Source organism: Anas platyrhynchos, chromosome 8 (assembly GCF_047663525.1).
Source record: "Anas platyrhynchos isolate ZD024472 breed Pekin duck chromosome 8, IASCAAS_PekinDuck_T2T, whole genome shotgun sequence".
NCBI lineage: Eukaryota > Metazoa > Chordata > Aves > Anseriformes > Anatidae > Anas > Anas platyrhynchos.
Window position 1 is genome coordinate 20153496 of NC_092594.1, and position 22974 is coordinate 20176469.

The 22974-nt window shown below is 49.4% G+C and overlaps 1 protein-coding gene across 3 annotated transcripts; it reads right to left on the bottom strand.

The window, feature by feature from the left end:
* Positions 1-1155: 1155 nt before the first annotated feature.
* ZBTB37 (zinc finger and BTB domain containing 37) lies at positions 1156-22935 on the bottom strand. Of its 3 annotated transcripts, none has more exons than XR_011811016.1 (6): positions 22822-22935; positions 22323-22428; positions 19864-20796; positions 18332-18431; positions 6680-16239; positions 1156-5901 (listed from the first exon to the last, which is right to left on the bottom strand). XR_011811016.1 is itself a non-coding variant. In XM_027463435.3 (6 exons), the coding sequence occupies exons 4-6, from the start codon at positions 20784-20786 to the stop codon at positions 15751-15753; spliced, it is 1512 nt and encodes a 503-aa protein (XP_027319236.1). In that variant the 5' UTR covers positions 20787-20796; positions 21748-21831; positions 22323-22428; positions 22822-22930; the 3' UTR covers positions 1156-15750. The 3 variants fall into 3 exon arrangements, 2 of the variants coding, with proteins under 2 accessions (XP_027319236.1, XP_027319234.1); XM_027463435.3 differs by adding an exon at positions 21748-21831 and having other exon boundaries at positions 1156-16239; positions 22822-22930; XM_027463433.3 differs by having other exon boundaries at positions 1156-16239.
* Between the last annotated feature and the right edge of the window lie 39 nt (positions 22936-22974).

The following is a 22974-nucleotide window of genomic DNA, read 5'->3' on the forward strand; positions in this document are numbered from 1 at the left end:
GCAGCTGGTTAAAATGAGAAAAAAAGGCAGTGAAAGCATGGTCCAGTCCTGCTCGTGGTACATGTATCAGATGTGCTATGTGCAGGCAGCTGCTTCTGTGCAGGTAGATGGCACTCCCCAGAGTGCAACTTCATCTGGATTTTGTAGGACCAGTAAAACTCGTCTCTAGAAAGGTTTTCCCTTAGCAGCAGGTGCCTCTGCATGCCAACAGTGAGGTAGTTCACAGATGTGAACAGTCTGTGGGAAGACTAGCACGAGAGGATGTGGTCGTGGCTGGGACCATCATAGTTTTGGGAGCAGTTGGGCTTTGCAGCACTCCTGTAGGAGGAAGGTTTGAGCACCTGTGTTGCACAGTTCAGACATGGAGAGTTGTCTTCTCTGCTGCATCTCATGGTTGTTGCAGTCAGTGCCCTACCCAGAGAAGAGGCCTAAGAGGCACTGACATTTGTGATGCTGAGGGTCTTAAATCCTCCTGTTGGCGTGCTTATCTGGAATAATGCCTCTGAAAGAAACTGCATGCAGCAACTTGAACACAGAGGCTGGAACCCTGGGAGACAAGGGGGAGGGAGCATCTTGGAAATAACAAAGGGGTCAGAAAGCTCATTTTCCCTTACTCCAGCACCCACCTCTGCTGCTTTTCTTGCTGGATGCTGCCTTCTGCTTGCTTACCTCGTTTCACAGCTCCAGCTGTGTACTATCTCTGCCTGTAACCTTTGCCTTTCTTGTTGTGATTGCTCTACACTGTGGAGGTTGAAGATGGTGGGGGGAAAAAGGAAGGCTGAGGAAATGCCTGGATCTCCCTAACATGGCACTGAACCAAAATGCTTCCTCTGGCACCAGCAGCTGGAGAAGCCCTCTTGCTGCAACAGGAATCGGGTGTGAGAGCAGTGGCTTCCCCAGCCCAAGGGACTGCAAAGGGCTGAGCCTGCAGAAGTGGTAAGACGAAGCTCAAAAACCAGGACCAGAAGGCATCTAAGGTGACAGGAAAAGCAGCCTGGGACAGTTCAGGCTCTGCCACGCTGGTAAGCTGAGGGCAGCGGGGTCGGGGTGCTCTCAGCACTGCTGATCAGAAGGATTGGGTGCCCGTCCTGCCTGGGCAGCCCAGAGAAAGCCAACATCGGCCAGGACCGGGTGGCTACAAGAAACAGACCAGGATCTGAGTATTAAACCATTTAATTCTCAAACCACTCACATGCATAATGTTCTTTTACACAGTGTTAAAAGAAAGAAGAAAATGCAATTTGTTTTAATACAAACAGAATTTCAAGTATACATTTATAGAATTTTCAAAGATTCCTACCCAAGTTGCTAAGTTCTCATTCACATTGTTCTTAAAGCTGTCTGACGAGAGCGCTTTTTGTTAAGCTGCTTTAAATGCAATTGTACAATCCCTCTACCTTTTGTTTTTTTTCCCCCTTCCCCAACTCTGGTTCTCGCGCTGCCTTTGCCTGGCCCCTTCCAGCAGCAGCGGTTGTTGCTGTATGTGACCAGCCCGCGAGCAGGCAGCCCCACTGGGGCATCTGCCTCTGCCAGCTGCCACTGGACGAGGAAAAGAAAAGCCATGGCAGAGGACCAGCTTGGGTACAGCTTGTAAAATCATTTTAAGAACAGTCTGATATCCACAAGTTACACACAGCAGGATCACACTTCAACCTACTGCAGACTAAGTGTGAACACTGACTTTTTTTTTTTTTTTGAAACAAGGATTGCAACCAAAAATAAAATTGAAAAAATAATAGCACAGCAGGAAATTTCTGAACTGTGAAAATAAGTCTTGAGTCTTAGGACACTTGTCCTAAAAAGTTGGATTTCTAGGCCAACAGCTGATGGTGACAGCACAATTTTTCTTATTAATGGTTACTCTGCAAAGCAGCTTAGAGCGGAATCAATGTGGGACACACCAACTTGGATTTTAATTATTATTTTTAAATACTGAACTGACTAGGGCTCCATATCTACAGTACGGACTCCCCCCCAACCTCAGTAACAGCTTCACCAAGGCTTTGCGCAGCCTGGTGCCCACGGATAGGCCGCCTGCTATGTCACAACTGGGTGCAACTTCTGACCTACCACAAATGGGGTTTCAGGAGTCTTTACAGGCAAGGGTGTTTTTTTTGTTGTTTTTTTTGATCATGTTACAAAAGTATTCCAACAGGTCAACGCATGCCAGTCCTGTTAGTGCTACAGCACGGCTGAGCTGCGACCAGCTTTGCGGTCGGGGTGGAAAATCCTATCCATAACATTGGCAGGGGCAGCGCCGGGCCCGGAGGGGTGCGGGAGCGGGAGGTAGAGCTGCGGTAGTTTTGGGGCTGCCGGTGGCAGCCGAGGGTCTGGCACCATCGCTCCCTCCCGGGCTGTGGCTGGCGGCGAGCCCCCTGCCTGTACGGCTGTCTCGAAAGCCTGCAACAGCCATACTCATCTTACGTTTAAAGTGCATTTCTTCAGTAAAGGGTTTTTCTTTTTTTTTTTTCTTTTTTATTTATTTTTTTATTTAAGAGGAACCTTTTTAAAGTGCTGTTCTAGTTTGGAAAGGGACTCTGTTTAGAAAAAAATGGCACCTTTTCGTGACAGATCTGCTCCCTGTATGTTTGTATAATATATATAAATTTGCAGAGTCAGATCTGCTGACTAATGACCGACGTATAAAAGTGTTATTTTTATTTAAGTTTATTGCTTTTCACTGCTCTTGCTCCCTTGGAGGCGGAAGGGAGAGGGATTCTCCTCTCCCCCTCCGTGCTGCTAGCTCGGGTCTTGGTTAGCAGTTCAGCCTGCAGCCCCCGGCCAGCTTGCTGCGACGCAGGACACGCGAAGGAACGCACGCACCCTGCACGCTCACAGCCCCACAGCTCGTCCCCAGGGGTTGCATGGCGAGGAACCAGCGTCAGGGGGACTGTGGCACCTGAAAGGCTCTCCCCGCTCCTGCCCGATGCCATTTTCATAGAGTCACTTTACAGAGCAGACCTGCGTTTCTGAAACGGAGGTAAGGAAAACAAATCTGTTTGAAGTGAAAGCTTTGCTGATAGTGTGTAGCATGGCAACCTCAGCACTCCGAGAGAGAGAGGTAGTTACTGTCCTGCGAATCTTCTGCTGCTTAACGCAACTCAATTTCTGGAGTGATTGCTCAAAACCAAAAAGGAAAAAAAATCCTGTGCTCTTCGTTAGAAGTTAGCCCAGTTAAATCTTTCTGTTGAAGACATACTCGACTATTCCCTCCAAGAGGCTTTTTCTATTTTAGAAATTGATTGTCAGTTTAGCTCGTTACGAAATCAAATTTGATTAGCAAATTGCTATATAAAGCCACTTAGGTTGTTAACTCCTGTTACAATGCTCTTCTCTTCCACTGTTCCACGTGGAAGCGCTAAATCAGCGGTGTCCCTGTTTGGGGGTTATTGTTGGGCTGAACAGGGCTCTCAGTCACAGCTCATCTTCTGCAGTGTCACCACGTGACAGCATCGGACAGCATTTCATGCTCTGAGCAAGTTCAATGGAAATGTTAAAAAGAGCTACTGGTGTCCTATTCACAGTGTTGTACAGGAAAGGGGGGTGAGGCTGGGGAAAGAAGGGGGCAGAGGGCACCTTCAGCAACAACTGGGGCACAGCTCACGAGAGCTTTAGCTAGTGTTTAAGAGACCAGAGGCTTAGGGGAAAACGATGTACGTTCCCTTCCCTTTTTCAGACAAAAGCACTATTTTGAATAGCTTGCTTTCATTTCTGTCAACTAGCCTCCGATACAGTCTGCCCTTGTCCTTCACTGGCCCTCCTTGCAAGCATGGGGCCCAAGGTGAGGAATAAATTACCACAAGAACATAGAGCTGCATATTATTCTCTTCCTAACTCAACTTTTAAAAGAGCTTATTCAGCGAAGTCCCTGTTCTGCCAGCAAGGATTACTCTGTCCTTGGCCTGTCTTCTCCTACCTGTCAGCAATATTACGTACACGATCACAAAAGAAACATGCCTTATTTGAGTGACAACGCTCCCCTTGCACTTCAACATCTTTCTCATAGTTGCTTGCTCTGTGACAACACAGCCCTGGAAAGTGGCGCAGGGCTTTTTCCCAGGCAAGAACTTCAGGGGAGCTGAAGGGCTTTCATCTTGGGCAGGACAAATTCTGCCCTCCATCCCCAAATGGATGTGATCCATCTGGATCCTGCGATCCAGATCTGCTGCTTCACCTAACAGCAGAACCCTGGCTTTGGAAACTCTCAAACCCCTAAGGAAAGTACCTGCACCACGCACAAAATGAGTCCCTGAATCTTCATCAGAGACCATGTTTGCCCTCAGCCTCTAAGCACGCACACAGGACAGCCTGTGCTGACAGCAACCCCGTCCCTGTATTTTCACAGAGCAAACGTGAGCCTGCTTCACTTTGACTTTTGGTCACGTTGGTGCATCCAGCAAAAGCACCCCAGGGCCAGGGACCAGCCGCAGGGGTGATGCGAGGCACGTTTCACGCTTTTAGCCAGACTCGAAGCTGTAATCCAGAGAATTGCACTGTCCCTGTTGTGTTAGTGTAACTCACAGCTACCTGCCTCAACAACGGCATGGCACCTTCCTTCTCCCCACCAGCCCGTGCCTCTGTTAAGCCGACAGTTGCTCAGTTACCACCTTAATGCAATAAAGTATTAAATAAAAGCTTCACAGTAATCCATAGTTTCCTTAGACGTGTAAGATGTCTAAGAAAATAGCATCATGGGAGCATCCAGACCAAACCAATGCCCTAAACGCATCAATAAAAAAAAAAAGGACCCCAGAAAAACCTCTCGATCTCAAGACAACTTCTGACCTTGCCCAAATGGGGAACCAGTGAAAGATCGTCAGGTTGTAGCTCATTTCCAAGTGAAGTTTCTTGTCTGAGGCTTCATAATTCCTCCCCCAGACTCAGCAATTTATTTTTTTTTTATGCTGCTACTTCCTGTATTTTATGACCAGTAGTAAAATTAACCAATTTAGCTTCATTTTTACTTTCTAGTGAGTTTCACAGTTTTTGTGGGCCTTAGTGAATGGTATTGGTTCAGACTGCAAACATAATGGGAAGGTTTAAATAAATAAGTTCACTGCAATTAATAATAAAAATAATGAAGACATTTAACCATAAAGCTGAGGAGGATTAAGCACATTTACAAAATCTAAGTAAAGCTGGAGGCTTAACATAACTGACAGTTGGCAAAAAATTAATGCACTTATTTTCTTAAAGTACTGCCTTAGACAACTGCAGAAAAATAATAACTCAGAATATGTCAGATTAAACAAGGAAGTTACACAGCAGTATTTAAAAGACACCTGAATATATTTCAAAAGCTTAACTGATAGGAACTAGGAAGCCCATTAAAGCTGCCCATTTTTATATGATAATTCTATAAAAAATATATATATAGCTTGGCTTAGTCTGATGAAAAAAAGGAAGCTGCACTCACGCTTGGGCGCAGCTGGACTTCTCCACAGACCTTTGTAGACAAGATGCTCTGTCATGGATTAATCCTTGACAAATTAAAAAAAAACACAATGTGACATGGAAATGCAGTGGTGGGGTAAGGCTCTACCCCTCGCTTCACAGCATGTGGCGGGGCAGTGCCTCACACCCCTGTGGGGTGACAGAGGAGCCCCACATACCTGAGGGAGGGGCAGACCCTTGGGTCCAAGCCTCCCACCTTGAAGCAGGGCTTGCTTCAAGCAGGTTGCTCAGGGTTTTACCTGCCAGGTCTTGAGTATCTCCAAGGCTGGAGAGCTCACAGGCTCTCTGGACAACCTGTTCCAATGTTTGGCTATGTTCATGGTGAAAAAGTTTCTCATTATACCTAACCTGAACTTCCCGTGTACAAACTTCTGCCTACTGCTGCTGCTCCTTCCACCATGCGCCTCTGAGAGGTTTGGCTCTGTCTTCTCTGTACCCTCTCCTTGGCTGCAGAGTTTAAGTAGAAGGAATGGCATGAAGGAGAGAGTACTGAAATGAAAGCAAACTTCTGTCTTCAACAGCTTTAACACATGCTAGAAAGCACAGTATTCAGAAAACAGCACTTTGAAATCTGCCTGGTGCTACCTGTTCTCAACTGTCACTTGCCACCCTTGAGGTTCTCCCAAGGGAGTTTCCAAAATCTGCAGGGCAAAGTTTCCTGCACTACAGCCTGGCTCATTTCATTAGGTTCCATTCTCAGATCCCTTGAAGAGCTCTACAGATCCCAGAGCAGAGAACACTGGTGATGTTCAGCTCCAATGCTTCTGAACTGGGCGTGAGCATCTCTTGTCTTCCAAGACCACGAGGCTTCCCGCACGCTCCCGCACACAGGCAGGTTCCAAAACAGCCCTTTCCCTGCCCGCAATATCCACACGCTTCTCCCCAGGGATGCTGTGCTGTCGTTTCACCTACCCCCGTTCCACTCAACACCTCCTGTTGCCTTCCAGTGGCAACAGCCACAGCCAGTGCTGAGAGCAGATGAGCTTGCCTCGTATTTCAGGGGACATGTGCCTTCTTCCCCTCCTTGCCAACCTACTTTCCTTGCCAGCTCACCATCACCCAATTAGAATACTTTTTTTTTTTTTAATGAAACTGATGGTGCCCATTTACCTGGGGCACCTCTGGCACGGGGGGCTGCCTCTCCCCCCGCAGCATGCCAGCTCCATGCTCCCGGCTGGGTGCCGGGGCTCCCTTCCCTCCCACCTCGGCGGCGGCACGGACGTACCTGCTGCGGGTCTCGGTGGCCGCCTGGAGTGAGAAGGCAGGGCTCAAACGCTACCACTGTTCCTTGCCCAGATTTCTGAAATGGCTCATCTCACCCTGCAAAAACAAGTACCTGGACATATGTTACCAGCCAGTACCCCCAGGTCTGCTCTACCACCCTGCCAAAAGCAGGTTTTATTCTTCATTCGCAGAAGCGCTTGGCACGTCCCGCTGCTTCTGGTTCTGAAGCTACGGGATCCCCTGCCCAGATCCCCCCAGCACATCCTCGGTGCTGACAGTCCTGCCGCTGAAGGCAGCAGTCTGTGGGAAGTCACGAGGCAAACTTTAGGAGAAAGCCCAGCCCATGTCCCTCACATCACGGACCCCAACAAGTCGGCACCAGCACCCGGTGACTTGGTCCAGGCTGCGGCACAGCCCCCAGCTCTGGTCCCCCAGCTAACCCAGCCCCTCGGCAGCAGGGAAGCCCTGCTACGAGCATCAGATCCTACAGCCCCCGACTTGAACCGATTGTCTGTGAAGTCCGACAAGTTTCCTAGTGCAGGTGCCTGAACAGCAGAGGTAAACCCGTTGGCAGTGGGCTGGCTCTTCTGGGCTAGTTCATGGAGAAGTTGCATGTAGACGACAAAGTGAAAGCCATCATGCCACGTCAAGATTTACCTAAACAGCTTAAAAGTAATCAGGGAGGAGGTGACCTGTGATTTTTCAGCATTTCCATGATAGGAATTAAAGCTTTAAAAACAAAAAGCAGCTTTGTGGGCAGCGTCCCAAAGCCATCAGAGCAATTACAAGGGAAGGGAATTCCAACGCCCTTGCCCAAAGCCTCAGGCACACCCCTGCAGTGACCCCCTAAGCACCGAGGAGCCGCCGCCCTGTGCAGCACACTGCTGCTACTCAATGTTCAGTTTGGGGCATTTTCAGCAAAAAGGGCTATCTTTCTGTAAAACTAATGCTATGCATGTACAGATATATATTACTGAAAGTTATTTAAAGAGAAGTGGCAGAAATTTCACATACGACTGTCTCAGTAACTGTTCTGCCCAGTTAGCAGCCAGAGCTCAGTCTAAGGTACCTCTCCTCCCTGCCACCAGAGCAGAGAAGTGTCCTCCTGCCCCAAGGAGGGTTACGGGATGCCTCAGCCTGATGGAATTTCTTTCCTCACAAAACCCAAGCGAAGCAGAGGCCATGACGCTTTGCTAGGCACTGGTGCAGCACAGAAGGGCTCTTGTACTCAGCCCACAGTCCCCAGTGACTACAATTAGAAATAGATTAGCTTACAGGCTTTTTATATTTGCCAGATCTGAACTCAGGAGCTAAAAATTGTATTGCATATACACCAGGAGCTGCGAGTACGCACTAATCCTGCTGGAGAGTATTAAATGAACTTAATCAACAAGGGTGGGTGGGTATCACACTGCTCGATAGGAGGGATGCAGGGAAGCTTGCTATAAAAAGAGCCTCTGGCATGCGGGCTGAGCAGGAGAGCAAGAGGAAGTATGGCTGCTGCTAAGCCTGCAGGAGACTTTTTGTGGTCAAGTTGTAGCATTTGTAAGTTCCTCGGAAAGGCAATTACTCCCCCCATAGAGAAAAAAAACAGCCAGATTTCACTTCTGAACCCATTTCCTCTTTCCATTGCTGACAGCAGAACGTGTACCTCTTCAGAGGTTACTACAAAATACCTGCACCTCTAGACATCACTAACTAGCAAGGGCCTGTTTTCTAAAAGAGTAAGCTAGAGACTGAACACACTGGCAGTTGTTTTTGTGGCCTCCTCTCTCCAGCACCCAGTTGTGCCAGACCACGGTCTGATTTGCCACCTTCTCCCTTTTTACTTCTGGGCTTGCCAGAATGTGCTTGTTTTCCTACAGAACACTTAAGTGCCATGGAGAATGCTGCATCTTTAAGCCTTGATTTTGTTTAACAAAACCACTTCTCTGTACGTCAAAGATGTCCAGAAGCCTTCAGAAGGCCCTGGAAACTGCCTCGGGGCTGGCTTTAATCACTGTGACAGCACAGAGGAGCCAAAGCCCTGGAGCACTGGGTCCAGTGGCAGCTCTACTCCACCTCAATGCGAACCTCTTGCCTCCAACCCTGGTTAGACAGCACAGCTTGAAAACAGCAAGCCGCTGGGGACAGAGGCAGAACCAGTGCCAGAACCGAGTCAGTCTGTCCTGTCGATATCAAAAATTCACCCTAATCCCGCGCTGACCAGGACAGGGTCAGGAAGAGGATCACTTTAGATCCACCTTACAGCATAAGGCAAAGCCACCCTCAAGTTCCCTTGCAGGAAAATCCTCGAGGCATTCCAGCAGGGAAGTCCTTATTCTTCTTTAAAGTACCCAAATCACCAGGCAGGGCAGAGGTGCGGTGCTTTGTGGCCAACAGGCACAGCGGGGCGGCTCGGGCTCCGGAGCAGTTCTGCTGGGGCAGTCCAGCAGCAGAAGCGCTGCCGAGACCTGGTCAAAGCACGAACTCAAACCACCTCCAGCAGAGGCAAGTGCCTCGTCTCTGCCAGCCGCCAGGCCGCACTGCTCCTGTAGCAGTTCCTCCAGCACCAAGTTAAACTGCGTGAGGAAAAAAACCAACAGCATTTCACGTGCTCACCCACGCTGCCTCCCCACAATCCAACCTTACTAGCACGCCTTAAATCCGCCCGAGGTTTCCAGTCTCTAGGGTTCAAAAGAACAAGTTCTTCCATCTTACCTGCATTTTTGTCAACAACGATCTTTCCAAGAAGCATCATTTCACAAGCTGTAATACTTTGGTTTATAACTGGATTAAAATATAAATTAAACAATAATGCTAAATGAGTTTATACTGAAATACTTTATATATGTATACATATATATGCATATACTGGTACGTGTGTGTGCACTCCCTAACGACAGCTAGAGGAAGCAAAAGCTACTCTCCAAAGGCTTCTACTCTTCCAACTAGCTTCATCACCTTATCCATTGCAACAATTCCCTGTGCATAAAAGCTAATGGAGCACTGCAAGGTGGCACTGGTAATCAGCCAGATGACACAGACGTTCAGGAACAGAAAGACAATAAATTAGAAGCAGTAGTAACTTGTTCACAGTTGGGATGAGGATAATGTTATAAGAAACCTGAATTTTCTACAGTCCCTAAGAACAAAAAGTCAAACGGGTCAGTGAAGATTCCAGACAGATATGTTTTAGCTAAACCTAAAAGCAAAGATCGGATTCGACACAAAGAAACGGTAGAAACCCCGTGAAATTTCTCCCAGCAGGCTAAACTCTGGCACCATCAGTCTCAACAGGAAGATTTCCAGTACCTCCCTGGGACCAGAACTCAGCCCAGTCCTGCTTCGATCACAGCCTCCGTCCCAAGGACGGAGATGTTCACAATGAAGATGCCTTGCAGCCAACTCAGTCCTATGTCTGGAAAGAAAATGCTCCCAGGCCTTCCTCTTCAAACACCCGCATTATTGACTCTACCTCTTCTCTACCTACCATCCCAAACACCACAGTTCCATCTCTCCCAGTCCCAGCCTCTGAATTTTCCTATGTTTTGCAAACAAAAGCCTTTCAGCAATAATACTAATGCAGCTGGATATATTTTAGAGTTTGGAGGACTCCTTAGATACTTTTATAACCCACTTATGAGCGGATTCCAGATTCAGAATGATCTAAGCTTCTAGTGAGACTAACTGCAGCAAAACTTTGGCCCCTGCTGCATTTTTTATTTAAAAGAAAAAAAAAAAAGAAAAGGCAACAAATATACTCCAAAGTATTCCAAAATATTCTGGTAGGTGTTAGTTTCAAGCAGCAGCCTGTAGTGTTTGCATAGTTCTAGCTTTTATTTGGTTACAAATATATCTCTCTATATAAACCTACATACAGATGTATGTATGCATTTTATATTAAAATATCCTTTGAGTGACAATGATTAAAATAAAGATATTTAGCTGCTCTTTAGGACCTTCCGCTGATGATATCAAAGCCCTGTGCATGATCTCAGCCCCTGGCGTGGGTAATGCTCACCGCTGGACCACCACCTTACAGAATAATAGCAGTCAGCTCCACCCAAAGACTCCGGGTTTCTGACTGCAGAAACTCGGAGCCCAAGCCTAGAAGAAACACCAGAAGTTTTCTGAACCTCTCTGAACCTGACCTCTCCCATGCCCAAAACTTTTCTGGGAAGAACAGCATCAGTGTCACTTAGCTGCAGGAACACTCGGATGCCTGAATGGCACAGCGACGTTGGCACGTCAAGTATCACACAGAAGGTTATTATGAAGATTAAATAATAAGTTTAAGGGGTGCTAATTTTCCTCGGCGTTAAAGCTGCATGACTCAGTCTCTCTTGCAAGCTACCTTCCTCCCAAACCAACTGCACCTTTTCAGTTGTCGTTTTGTACACTGGCTTCTGCTGGGAAGAGGAAGGCCCAAGCAAATAAAAGCTACAACGCTGCTCTTGCAAACGCACAACGTGGGTTCCATCACCCAAAGAAGGACTGTCCTCAAGGACCAGACTGCTTACAAATATTTAAAGAACTGCGCATCAAACTTTTACATGAAATTATTAAGTGAAATCATCGCTGCGGAGAGGCGTGGGACTAACTGCCCTGGCCAACAAAATCACTGAGTTGTCACAAAGCAGGAGCAGGCCGAGCAGAGAGATCGGTCTCACTGATGTGTTTTGGCCTCGGTTTGAAGAGGGCTGAGCTCCTGGCCCCGTGCCTGCCCCGCCGTGCCTTCCCACGAGACCGCAGCTTGCTCCAAGCACCATTCCAGCGCCGGCGGCTGGCCGGTGCCCATGGTCAGCCCCTGCCAACCTCGGCCAGGTTTGAAACAGCCGCAGGAGCACTACATGCTTTCTATTCTTCCTGCCTTCAGCCACCCAAACTTCGGCAAGCTCGGTTAAACAGATCACAGCTTAAAAGTATTTCAGAGGAGACACCGGTGAGGCAAAAGGCCGCAAGCTGGCGGCAGCAGCCTGACGAGGAGCTGCACCGGGAAGCCAGCGGCAGGCGGCACGACCACGCCACGGGACTGCTCTGCACAGGCCGGTGTTCCCGGCCAGCATTAGGTGGCCAAGCATGTTCTCTGCCTCCCGTTAGAAATTCACATTTCACAACCCCCCCTCTGTAGCTGCTGCAAGTAAGCAGCCTCGGCCTGTTCTGCTTCTTTCTCTCTTCCAGCCCTACGCCAGTCATCCTCCCGAGAGGAAGGCTGTTAGCTTGTCCCCCAAGCAGCAGCACAGTATTAACACAATTCCTGTTATTTTCACAGCTATTCACAGGGAGCCCAGCAGCAGCAGGGAACGTCCGCAGCACCGTGCTTTGCCCTGCTGTGCCTTGGCACTGGGGCTTTCTGCAGGCTCAAGGGGAGAACCGCAACACTTCACATCGGGAAGGTTTCCTTGCCGCTGCAAAGACCTCTGGAATGCGTTCCCCCTCCAAAAAGGAAGGCTGCAGAAACAGAGCACGTTCCCCCTGCTGCCTGAGGCGAGCAAACAAACGGGTTAGCAAGCCCTAGCTCTGAAGCTGACAGAAATGTTAAGTTAGAGAGGTATTAAAACACGACAGTTCGCTTCACATCCTCCTTGAATCACAGTTGAAATCACAGTTTTGGCAAAGGGGAAAAAGCTGAAGCTAGATGTGGAAATGCCAAGCCGTGCCTCAACCCATCACAGAAGCACTGGTACTTGGAAAGCCGGCACCTGTTTCTCCACAGCTTCAGTGGAGCTGCAAGATGGAGATGCAACAAAAGATGTTACCACGCCGCTACGGGAAGCGACCCCAGGCAGCTGCAGCACTGCTGGAAAACTCACACGAGGTCTTTCCATCCTGCACACAGCCTCCAAGCCCTGATCCTGCAGTCGCAGCCGCATCTGCGCTGAGGAAGCCGATCGCTGAAAGAAAAGTTGAACAAACAACTCCTCCTGAACTGGTTCCCTCTCCTAGCGCAGCTGGCCTCAACGGCTTTCAGCACGGCTCACAAAAGCATTAGAGACACCATGATTTCCACACATACGTACACATACATGTCCATTAAATGTACAGAAATAATATTAAAATGATTCCCACTACCATTCCTTATACTGACTCTAGTTACAAGCTTATAAACTTCACCTCAACGAGGCCTGGGCAAGAATATTGGCTCTTTTGCATGCAATCAGAAATGATCATTTGTACAGTGGCAACCTCTGCACCAAAAAAAAAAAAAAAAGAAAAAAAGAAAAAAAAAGAAAAAAAGAAAACCTTTCACAAGCTTTGTTTTCAGGCTAGCCTAGAACAATATGAAGGAACAATTTCACGACTTTCACCAGGCCAATTAAAAGTAGCAAATCAGCCAAACAGGATGCACCAATCTCACCCCGGGCTGCTAGGATGCTCCTCCATTCACAGTATCAATACAGTAAAACAAAAACAAAAACCTGCTCAAGAAACTCACAGCTATGCCATACAAGTAAGGCATTCACCATTTTATGTCAGCCCTTCATCACTAAGCTTTGACGGATCAGTTGCCATCTGTTTCTGAAAAATGTTGCTTGTATAGCAGTTACTGCACCTTCACCCTTCTCTTCACAGCAAGCTTAGCAGGGAAACTTTCCCACTATATTTATATATAATATATGTATATAAATAATCTTATGTTTTTATAGTTTGGTAGTATTCTTTTAAAAGTTCTATTTTAAAACACTTAAAAAAATCTTTGAAGCAACTAAAAGTAACTTTTGACACTCTCTAGTGTGAACGGGATAGGACTTCAAAGTTTTTAACTTTTTTTTCTTAATGATTTTTGGTAACTTCAAAAGCTATGACTAAAGCAGCATACTCTGCGTATCTCCGCTCCTCCCCGCACCTCGATTGCAACAAAACCTACCTTAGCCACCCTCTTACCTCTCATCTTCTGCGACTACTCTCTGGCAACCTTACTCTTTGACCTTTGACAGGAAACTGAACGGGGCTGGTCCCTTGGTTGGCTGCTCAGAACATCATCCCCTGCGTGTCGATGCACTTGACAGGAGAGGAAGAAGAAGGGACAGAAGGAAAACGGAAGGGGAGATGTCAGTTGTCCTGTTCGAAACAGTCAAGGAACTTGCGCTGGGCAGGTGCCCTGCTGAGAACACCTGCCAAGGCTCCTCTCTTAGGAGCACGTCCCTGGTGCACCTGATCCTGGCACCAAGCCCTTCCCCTCCCCACACACCACAGCATCAGAGCCACGTCTGCCTTTTGAGAGACGTGGGAGGAACAGCGAGACCCTTTGCCTCTTCGAAGTGGAAGGCGGGCAAGACCACTTCACCCTTCTCCGAATTCTTGCCTCTAATGGGGCAGGAAAATGATCACGAGTCCCAATTTGCAGGTGGGGAAAGCGAGGCCAGGAAATATTTCCTGTGCCCGAAGCTGTGCAGGCAGGCAGCAGGAGAAGCTTTGTTTAAACTCAGAAAGCCTCCTGCCTGCCAAGACCACGCTGTAACCACTTGTCCAGCTTTCTTTGCGAAAGCAAGCTGGAATGTGTTTCTTTTTCAATGTCTCATTGTTCCTCCCATCATCCTAAGGATCAGAAATTCATCCTTCCCTAAGACACACTTTAAACATCCTAAAGAGAATCCCTTCAACCAAATGTCCTCTCCCAAACCCGATCTGCGCAACCTGTCGTGCATTTTCCCCTTCCATCACCAACAACTCAGCAATAGAACCAAAGAAAACTCTTAAAGTATTGCATATTTTTAAAAAGACTTCTTCAGAAGATGTCAAGATATTTGCACTTATCTACCTGTCCCATGCTTTTCTGTTTAGGAAACACGTAAGCACGTGCAAACACCTACAATACACAACACAGGCATGTCTCTCCAGGTTTGCTAAACTTGCTCTAAACATCAGAGCTTCTTAGAATACAAAAGTTCAAGTCCATGCAACGGGACAGAGTTGTGATTGCTCTAGGAACCACTGATATTAAGTTTCCTGAACCATTACGAGGAAATAAAGTAGGGTTTTCTTTTTTCATTTCAGCAATAAAAAAGTTATCAAACTAGTTTGTAGAAACATGTTCAAAAGCAACCACCCATGATTGCTTGGCTGGGATTACAGTATCTCAGTAAACCATATTGCTGTTATAAAAGATCAAGTGCGTGTCAAGGGGGGAGCTGGGGTGAAGGACGACTTTGGTAGTCAGCCTCTAACTCCTCCATTCCGCCAGCAAACAAACCTCTTCCTAAAGCCTGGCAGCACCTGAAGCACGGCAGCGCACCGCTCAGGACGTCGGAGCGCTCCGAACCCTCCAGATTAGCACCAGCAGAGGACAACCCTCTCCAAAAGACCCCTCCAAACCTTCTCCCCACACATTAGAGTGACGCAAACCTCACAGCTGCTAAATTTCACTTTCAGTAGCCTAAGCGCTTCAAATTTTGCTGACCTCTAGAATGCTGCTTCATAGCCCTGCCCGCTTTTAACAAGGGGCAGGAGGCCACACGCCTGGAACGGGCAAGCCAAAAGCCCTAAAATAATAGTTTACGTAAAAATGTAAAAAGAGACACACCAAAAATAAGACAGGGATAAATATAGTCAGGCAAGGCAGGTTCCACTAGGACAGTCTGTTTGTTTTTTTTAACGTGGCCACTACCTGGGAAAGGGAGAAAGGCAAGTGCCCCTCGCCCCTGCTTGCCCCTCTGATGCAGGCCAGAAGACGCAGCGAGGAGCAGCCAGGCTCGCTGGCTCTGCGCCGGCAGGAATTGGCAGCTGGGCCACAATCTTTTGAGAAATAAAAAGGACTGCTTGTCCCGGATGATCGCTATCGAACATTACAAAAATTTTAAATCCTGTCGATCCCTGAATAAGAAGAAGTTGATTGACACAGTTGTCTTGTTTTTCCTCAGGAAGATGAGGAATAAGGGAGGAAAAACCTTTAACACTATGTTTGTGGGGTGTTGTGAGAGAAAGAGAGAGAGTGAGAAAGATTTTTCTATTTTGGCAACATCTTGGGAGCTTCTTTCTGTCCAATGGTGGCATTGCACTAATTACAGTACCAGCCTGCCAGGTTGGTGCTGACTCTCTAGAGCCAAAACGGGAAGGTGGTCCTTCCTCCCCACACCCTGCCGCTGCCTTTCAGTCTGGCCCAGTGGTGGACACAGATCCCTGTGCCGTCTCCCCCACAGCAACAGCTTCCTCCTGCGGGGGAGACTCTTCCTCTGCCTGCCCCCGAGACGTGACAGTGGTCTCGGGGGAAATGCTGTGAGGCCCCTCCAGAGGCACGCAGCCAGGGTGGTTCTTGCGAAAGTGCTGGTTGAGGATGGCCTGGAAAGGGAAGCTTTTGCCACAGACGTGGCAGTGAAAGGGCTTGTTGCCTGTGTGCTTGCGGATGTGATACTCCAGCTGATCCTTGCGGGTGTACTTCTTCCCACACATGCGGCAGACAAAAGGCGTGATGCCCATGTGGAGCCGCATGTGCCGGTCCAGGCTGCCCTTCTGGTTGAAGGATTTGGCGCAGTAAATGCAGGTGAGCCGTGGGTTGTACCGGAACCAGCGCTCCGAAACTTCCTGCTCCCGGAGATATTCCACGTAACCACTCACTCCAATCATGGCTGATTCTTCCCCCTGCGAAGGAAAAAACAGATTAAAAACAAAACAAAACAAAAAAACAAGCAGCTTAAAAAGAAAAAAAAATGCGGAAAAGATCTGCTGTTTCTTCCTCTAGGCCCCAGTCCAGTTAAGCACTGGAGCATGTGCCAAACCTAGAAATCAACAGCACTAATGTCTGCAACCTCAAGCACACATTTAAGTGCTTAACTGGAGCCTTGGGGCTGGAGACAAACGAGCAATCAATTAGAAACCTCTGCTAGCGGCCCCTTCTGCCAAGCCATTCACTGGGTCTGGGGAAGAAAATACAGCCTTTGTCAGGAGGGCAGTTAGCCACTGACTGAGCTGTGGATCAAAGGTGTCAATACAAGCTACTCCGTTTTTTTTCCCCAAAAAATCTTGGAGCAGTTTGACTAAAATACTGTATACTGTATTCTGCTATACTTACTAAACGTTAGAAAAAAGCCAATTAATAAGCTTACAGTAACACGAAGGTGGAATAAACTCCAGCTCACGTCTGAAACTCTCCGGGTGTCATTTCACGTGGGTATTTGTTCAGGTGTCCCTCAGGCTTCATTTTATAATGGCTCACGTTTGACTAAAGGCTTACGCAATCCATCCACCCCCACGATATTGCAGGGGAGAGGCTGAGCAGAGCGAGCTGCGACCGGCTCCAAGACACACGGCAAGGAGCAGCAGCTCCTCACCGCCTGCTGCAAGCCGAAGAGCCACGGGCATCCCTCAGCCACACGGCTCGAGGACAGCCGCAGGCACTGCTTTCTGGAGCTGCTGTACCCGGAGGCAGCACACCTAGACAGCCCCTGAAGGCCTGCGTGTTTGTACTCCAAGCCTCACGCCGTTTCCTGAGGATGCCAAGCACGGAGGAGCAACCAGTGTGAACGCACAAGAGCCTCTGCCCTGACAGCTGGGGCTGGGCACACACAAGGAGCGGTGTAACCGTGCCAGGCGCCGCCGAGTGCAGCTGCACAAGCAGTGGCAAGCTGCTCGGAACTAAAGGAGATGCACACAGCTGTGGTGCCTCCCTCGCACGCTGCCACCGGGCAGGGATTGCAGGCAGGCTGTTTATAACATTGACGTGGGAACAGCAGAAGTGTGAAAGGTGACAGCACTTCCCTGCATGTGTTGAAGCCCACGGTTCTAAGATTGAGGCTGTCTCACTACAGAGAAATAACAGCATCTTTTCCATACTTAGAGCCGAAATTGCTTTCTGTTGCATTTGCCCTGGAGGGTTAGTTTGACCTGAAATTTTCTAGACATATTCTGAGGACCCAAAACAGGCCTTCGGCAAAATAAGAGCAAAAAGGTATTGTTTTATCGAAGGGCATCCGGAAGCTAGCAGACAGAAATCATGGTTTTTATTCTTCACTTCACTCAGTCTTACTCAAGGTCAAAGCAGCCTGGTAACTCCTCACATGCTTCCAGCAAAGTCATTTGATTACAAACTAACACATTACTTATGTGTCAGGAACACGAGATGTCCTTCCACAGGGTGCTGGGTGATGTCCTTGCGCTAGTGTCACTGCAACACTGACTGCATGCAACAGAAGAATTAGACAAGGGACAAAAGACAAGAGACCTCTGTACAAACCCCCAGTCCTCCGACACTCCACCCAAAAGCTTTACTGGTGTAGTACTTGGAGGGCTTTTTGGAATGGTTTTGGTAGGAAAAGGTTCGCATGTTGTCACCCCTCAGCTTCCTACAGAAGCCAGCTAACGCCTCTTCCTTTGGCTCGGGCACTTGCTGGCAGTGTTTTAGCACAGGTCCAGGTGAACAGCGTTTCTCCTCAGGAGTTGGTGCCCTGCCCAGAATGAGGGTTGACATTTACGCCCTCAGACAACAAGAGAAACTCCTCATGTTTTCCAGGTATCTGGACGAAATCCCAACCAACAGACAGAATCAGTTGTACACCATACACCGACGGCATGCGTTCTGAGGGTGGGTAACCAAACCCTTGGCACTAGTAAATATTTGGTCCTCGTTTTACAAACAACATTGCTTGCAAATATAAAAGGTTACATGCTACACCACAACGTAGTCCCCTTAACCTTCAACGCCAACGTTTACTTGCAAACTGCTGGAACTGCCTACCTGGGAACTGGGCTGCTTGGGCTCATCCATCCGCCCGGGAGACTCGCTTTTTGATCTGTACCGCTCAGTCACAGCAACCATGCTGCCAGAAGGGCTAAATCTGTGGGGTGGGGGAAGAGTGTAAATGGAGTTTTTAATGGGCATCAGGTCACTATGGTGTGTAGAACAACGGGTGAGCAATAGAGGCACCTGTATAGCATCTCTTCATCCTCACCAGCTAACACACAGGAGGCGGAACAGCGCAAGTATAAAGGAAAAACCAAGTCATACTGGTCTGTGGGTTCAGTCTTAACATCTGAAAAATAAAACTGAGTCATTTGGCTTCCAGTTCAGTCATAGAGAGCTTTTGGGTTGCTATTGCAAGCAAGTAAATTGATATGGGCCCAGTGACTCAGGAACTCTCCAACGGGAGGAGAAACTGGTTCTCTAAGGGCACCTCTCACGTACCACCCTCGTGCTTATCTCCCTTGTGAGTGTGAAACTACGGCATATCACAAAAGTGATGCCAGGGACTCCAAGTAGGAAACAGCGGATACTGAGTGCAAAATGTAAAAAATGTTGTAAAAAATGTAAAAAATTGATGCTTGGGGCCAGCTGACCCATGGAGAAGAGTCGAGAGGCTAGGAAAGGCTTGCTCTCCCAAGGGCCAGCTCAACATAACTCCCACAGACTGGTTTATTAAATGGTAAGTGATGGAATATCCACTGTTTCCGGGAAGCTGTTCCCCCGTAGGACCACAGGGACTGAGCTGGAAGAGGAGGAGTGTGAAGGGAACCTCCCCCCCATCGAATGCAAGCCCTCCCAGACACACAAGATCCGCTCTTTATCAGATCCATTCTTTGGTCTGAGCTAAGGGCAAGGAAACAAATGCTGCAGTGCCGGGGAAGCAAATGGACGAAAAAACACAGCATATTTCACCCCTTACTCCCAGTATAGGTTTTTTGCTGTTTCATGTAAATCCAAACAACAGCAGAGGCCAATGGGCTCCCCACCTCAACTGCTTCAACAGATGCAACCCCAGGACCCACTGCTATCCCGGACCACCAGGAAGAAAGCTTCCTCTTGACCTACAGCTGGTGGCCAGCTTGTTCCTAGAACAGAACAACTCCCAGATTTTCAGGCCAGAAGGCATCATTACAATGGTACTTTGCGTAATGTATTGTATACGACCTCGTTAATTCCAATGCTGAGCATGGCATCTACTGAGGCTGCACAGCAACTTCTTTTTTAGACAAAAACCCTGTGTCAGCTGAAACACTGAGAGGCAGAGATTCCACTCTGTACATCTGTGAGCACTAATGATCCCAAGCTAGCCTACACCTGGAAATCCTGGGCTGATGGCTGTCCAGCCAGAACATTATGACCCAAACCAGATACACTCTGTAACACAAGGAAAAAAATCCTTCAGTGCTTAGGCTTAAGAAGGACACGTGAAATATTAGGGGGAAATGGTCAAAAGCACCAGCCCAGCCAAGTGAAAATTGTGCTCAGTCTCCTCTTACAGCCAAGGACATAAGCTGAAGAGAACTCACCTGTCAATCTCACTGCTGGTCGGCCTGACTACTTTGGCCCCTGAGGACCCTAACGCGTAAGTCTCTTGGCTCATTGATCCGTGGCCCGTGGTGTCAATCACCATCGCTGTGACCTCCTCAGCACTGCTCCCATCTTCTCCTGACGGCTGATTCTCTGCCCCTAGCCACTCCTCCAGGTTCTCCATTTTAATGCGCACTCCTCCCAGCACTCGGACGTCATCGTCGCTCCGTCCGCCGCGGTCTCCTGCTCCCGTCTCGACATACCACTGTCCCGCTCTGTTGATCCGCAGGATGGGTTCCCTGCTTTCCACATCTGAGCTCTGTTCGATGATCTGGGGGCTGGTGGACTCCTCTGGTGGGCTGAGCTCCCGGATGTCCAGCACTGTGCTAACCTGGCCCAGGCGGCTCCCTTTCGGGGCGTTGTGACGAGGGCTCAGGGAACGGTTGAGATTTGGCGTCACCCGGTGAGACTCCGGGGGTCTCTCCTGATGCTTTGTCCTGGTCTGGCTCAACTCCGCTTCCACCTCTGCTACGTTGATTTTGAAGTGAATTCCCTCGAGAATCTGCGTGCATTTGTCTATGATGTGCTGCATCTGCAAGAAACTGGCGGCAGTTAGGTAACTGATGATGTCAGCCAGCTGCAGGCATATCCTACCGGTGTAACAAAAGGAAAGGAGCTGCTCAAAAACAGACGGGTTCTTGATGACAGAAATGGAAACTGTGCTCATTTCGTTCAAGGACATATGGTCGCGGAAGTAGGGCGAGCTGGCAGCCAGCACCACCTTGTGAGCGCGGAAAGCTTGCCCCTGCACGTTGACCACGATGTCACACAGGCGGCCCTGCATGCGCAGCTGGTTCAGGTGGCTCAGGACAGAATTACTGAAGTCAGGAATCTCCAGCTGAATGTTCCCACTCTTCTCCATGGCTGTCCCACTTGCAGGTGTAACCCGATTGAGAAAGAAAAAAAAACAACAAGCTGTCATTAACAAAGCTGCTCTGTCCTCTGCATTTAGAGCCTTCTTCATCTACATCTATTCAGTTTGAAATGTCGGGATTTTTAAAGAGCTTTCAGTGCTTAATTTACAAGTGGCTCGCAGCAGATCTTTATGTTCTGTACATTGCCTTTTACAAACATTATGTTAAAACAGTCCCTGACAGATCCCTGTTCCCTGTGGCTTAAGTGCTCTAAACAGTTCATTCTGCAAGCCTCAATAAAAGCGCATTTGCATTGTAAAAAGAACACTGAAAATGGTTCAGGTTCTAAAAATAGGTAATGATTGCATAAGGGATTAAAATACTTAGCACTTGTACCTTCTAAGCATTTTGGAAGTGGAAATAAATATTGCTATAAGATTGTCCTTTACAGAGCAGGAATCATGAAGGAGAGACAGGGGCCTAAATCCTCCCCAGTGACTTTTCAGAAGCTGACCAGCACATGTTTGCACTCACGGCCTCTTAATCGCGTCATTAAAACCAAGATATTCATCAATTGTGGCACTTCCGACACAGGGCAGAAAACAGACACCAGGCCAGCGAAAGCAAAAGAGCAGTAACCAACTCCAGCCACCAACATATCGACCATCCAGCCGGCTCAAACGACTCCATGAGAAAAGCAGCCAACGTCTGTGTAGCTTGAGGTGCTGCGCACAGCAGAATATGCCTTGTGAACAATGGGGATTAGCACACGAGCTCTCCTACTTTCCTTTCCGTAATTCCTCTTTTTTTTTTTTTTCTTTTTTATAATCATCACATTTCATTTTGGCAAAGTTTGAAAAGAAGTCCTGACCATATATGGTCAAAATTCAGAATGGTCCAAAATTAGCCGTAAACTCACCCCCCTACACACACGCACCAGAGAAAAAAAAAAAAAAGGAAAATAAATACCTTCATTAAAGACCTCTCGTGGCACGAGCTGCTCCCCAGTTGGATGGCATCTGAAGTGTTGATTAGGCAGAGTGCTGCAGATATCTAAACAATTTCGGGCAGTCCAGGAATACTGAGGCTGACAGTGCCTACTCTGAGAAATCTCTGAATAAAAGGGCCCAGCGCATGCCTCAGCTCACGCACATGTGCCTTCGGAGGGCAGGGGCCTAGAGCTTCGGCACGTTTTTTCGTTCTCAGCTACGAGCGCTGCAGGACAGTGCATGTTCGTGTGCCAGAACTGCCTTTGTGCAAACTTGGCAAAATATGTTACTAAACCTGAAGCTGCAGAGCAGCCTGTCAATCTCCCGAGGTCGCGCACGGGGATTGCTAAACCAAGGGGACGGCTGCCGGGCTGCGGGGCGGACGAGCTCAGGGCTGCATCCAACTCCCCAAGGTGCAGCTCAGCAGTGCCACATCCGAAGGCTGCTTCTCCCCTCGCCCTGTCTTCGGGAGGAAGCGACAAAACCCACAAAGGCCGAGGAAGCAGCTTGCAGCACGCAGAGCCGATGCCACCCCGCTGCCACCCCGCCCCGTACCTGTCACGTTAACGGCACCATGCACCGGGGGGGCGTGCGGCCGGTGTCTTCGCTCCCTGCTCGTCTTCCGAGGCTGCGGCGTCTGGAAGCTTTCTGCCCCCTTCCCCTGCGGGAGGACGAAGCACAGAGAGGCAGGAGCAATGCAGCCAACGCAGCCCCGGCGCTCCCCGCTCCGCTGGGGGTCACGGCGGCGGCGCTGGGCGACCCCGCTCCCCGCACCCCCGGCACCACAACCCCGCGGGGCCGCGACCGGGACCGGGGCCGGGACCTCCCCGCCCGCTGCCCCCGGGGCGCTGCCCGCAGCGGGGGCACGAGCCCAGCCCCGCGGGGCTGCGGGGCGCTGGCGGCGGCCGCGGGCGGCCTCAGCCGGGAGCGCGCTGAGTCCCGGGGGAGCCCCGTGCAGCCGGGGCCGGGCGCTGCCCCCCCGCTCCCCGCTCCCCTCGGGGCCGCCCCGCACGGCTCGGACCCCCCCGGCCCCCCCCGCCCGCCCCGCGCTCACCTCCCGGGGCTGGGATCGGCCCCGGCGCCGGCCCGGAAGCGCAACGCTGCCCCCCCCCTCATCCCCCCCCCGCCCAGGAAGAAAATCCCAAATCCCCCCCCCCCTCCCGCCCCGCCCCGCCCCGCCCCGCCCTGCTCAGGGGGCGGGGCTCGG

Coding starts and splice junctions, on each gene's coding strand:
- ZBTB37 (XM_027463433.3), bottom strand. CDS start 20,786: ATGGAGAAGAGTGGGAACATTCAGCTGGAGATTCCTGACTTCAGTAAT. Junction 18,432..19,863: donor ACCAGCAGTGAGATTGACAG/GTGAGTTCTCTT, acceptor CCCACCCCACAG/ATTTAGCCCTTCTGGCAGCA. Junction 16,240..18,331: donor CCAAGCAGCCCAGTTCCCAG/GTAGGCAGTTCC, acceptor TTTCCTTCGCAG/GGGGAAGAATCAGCCATGAT.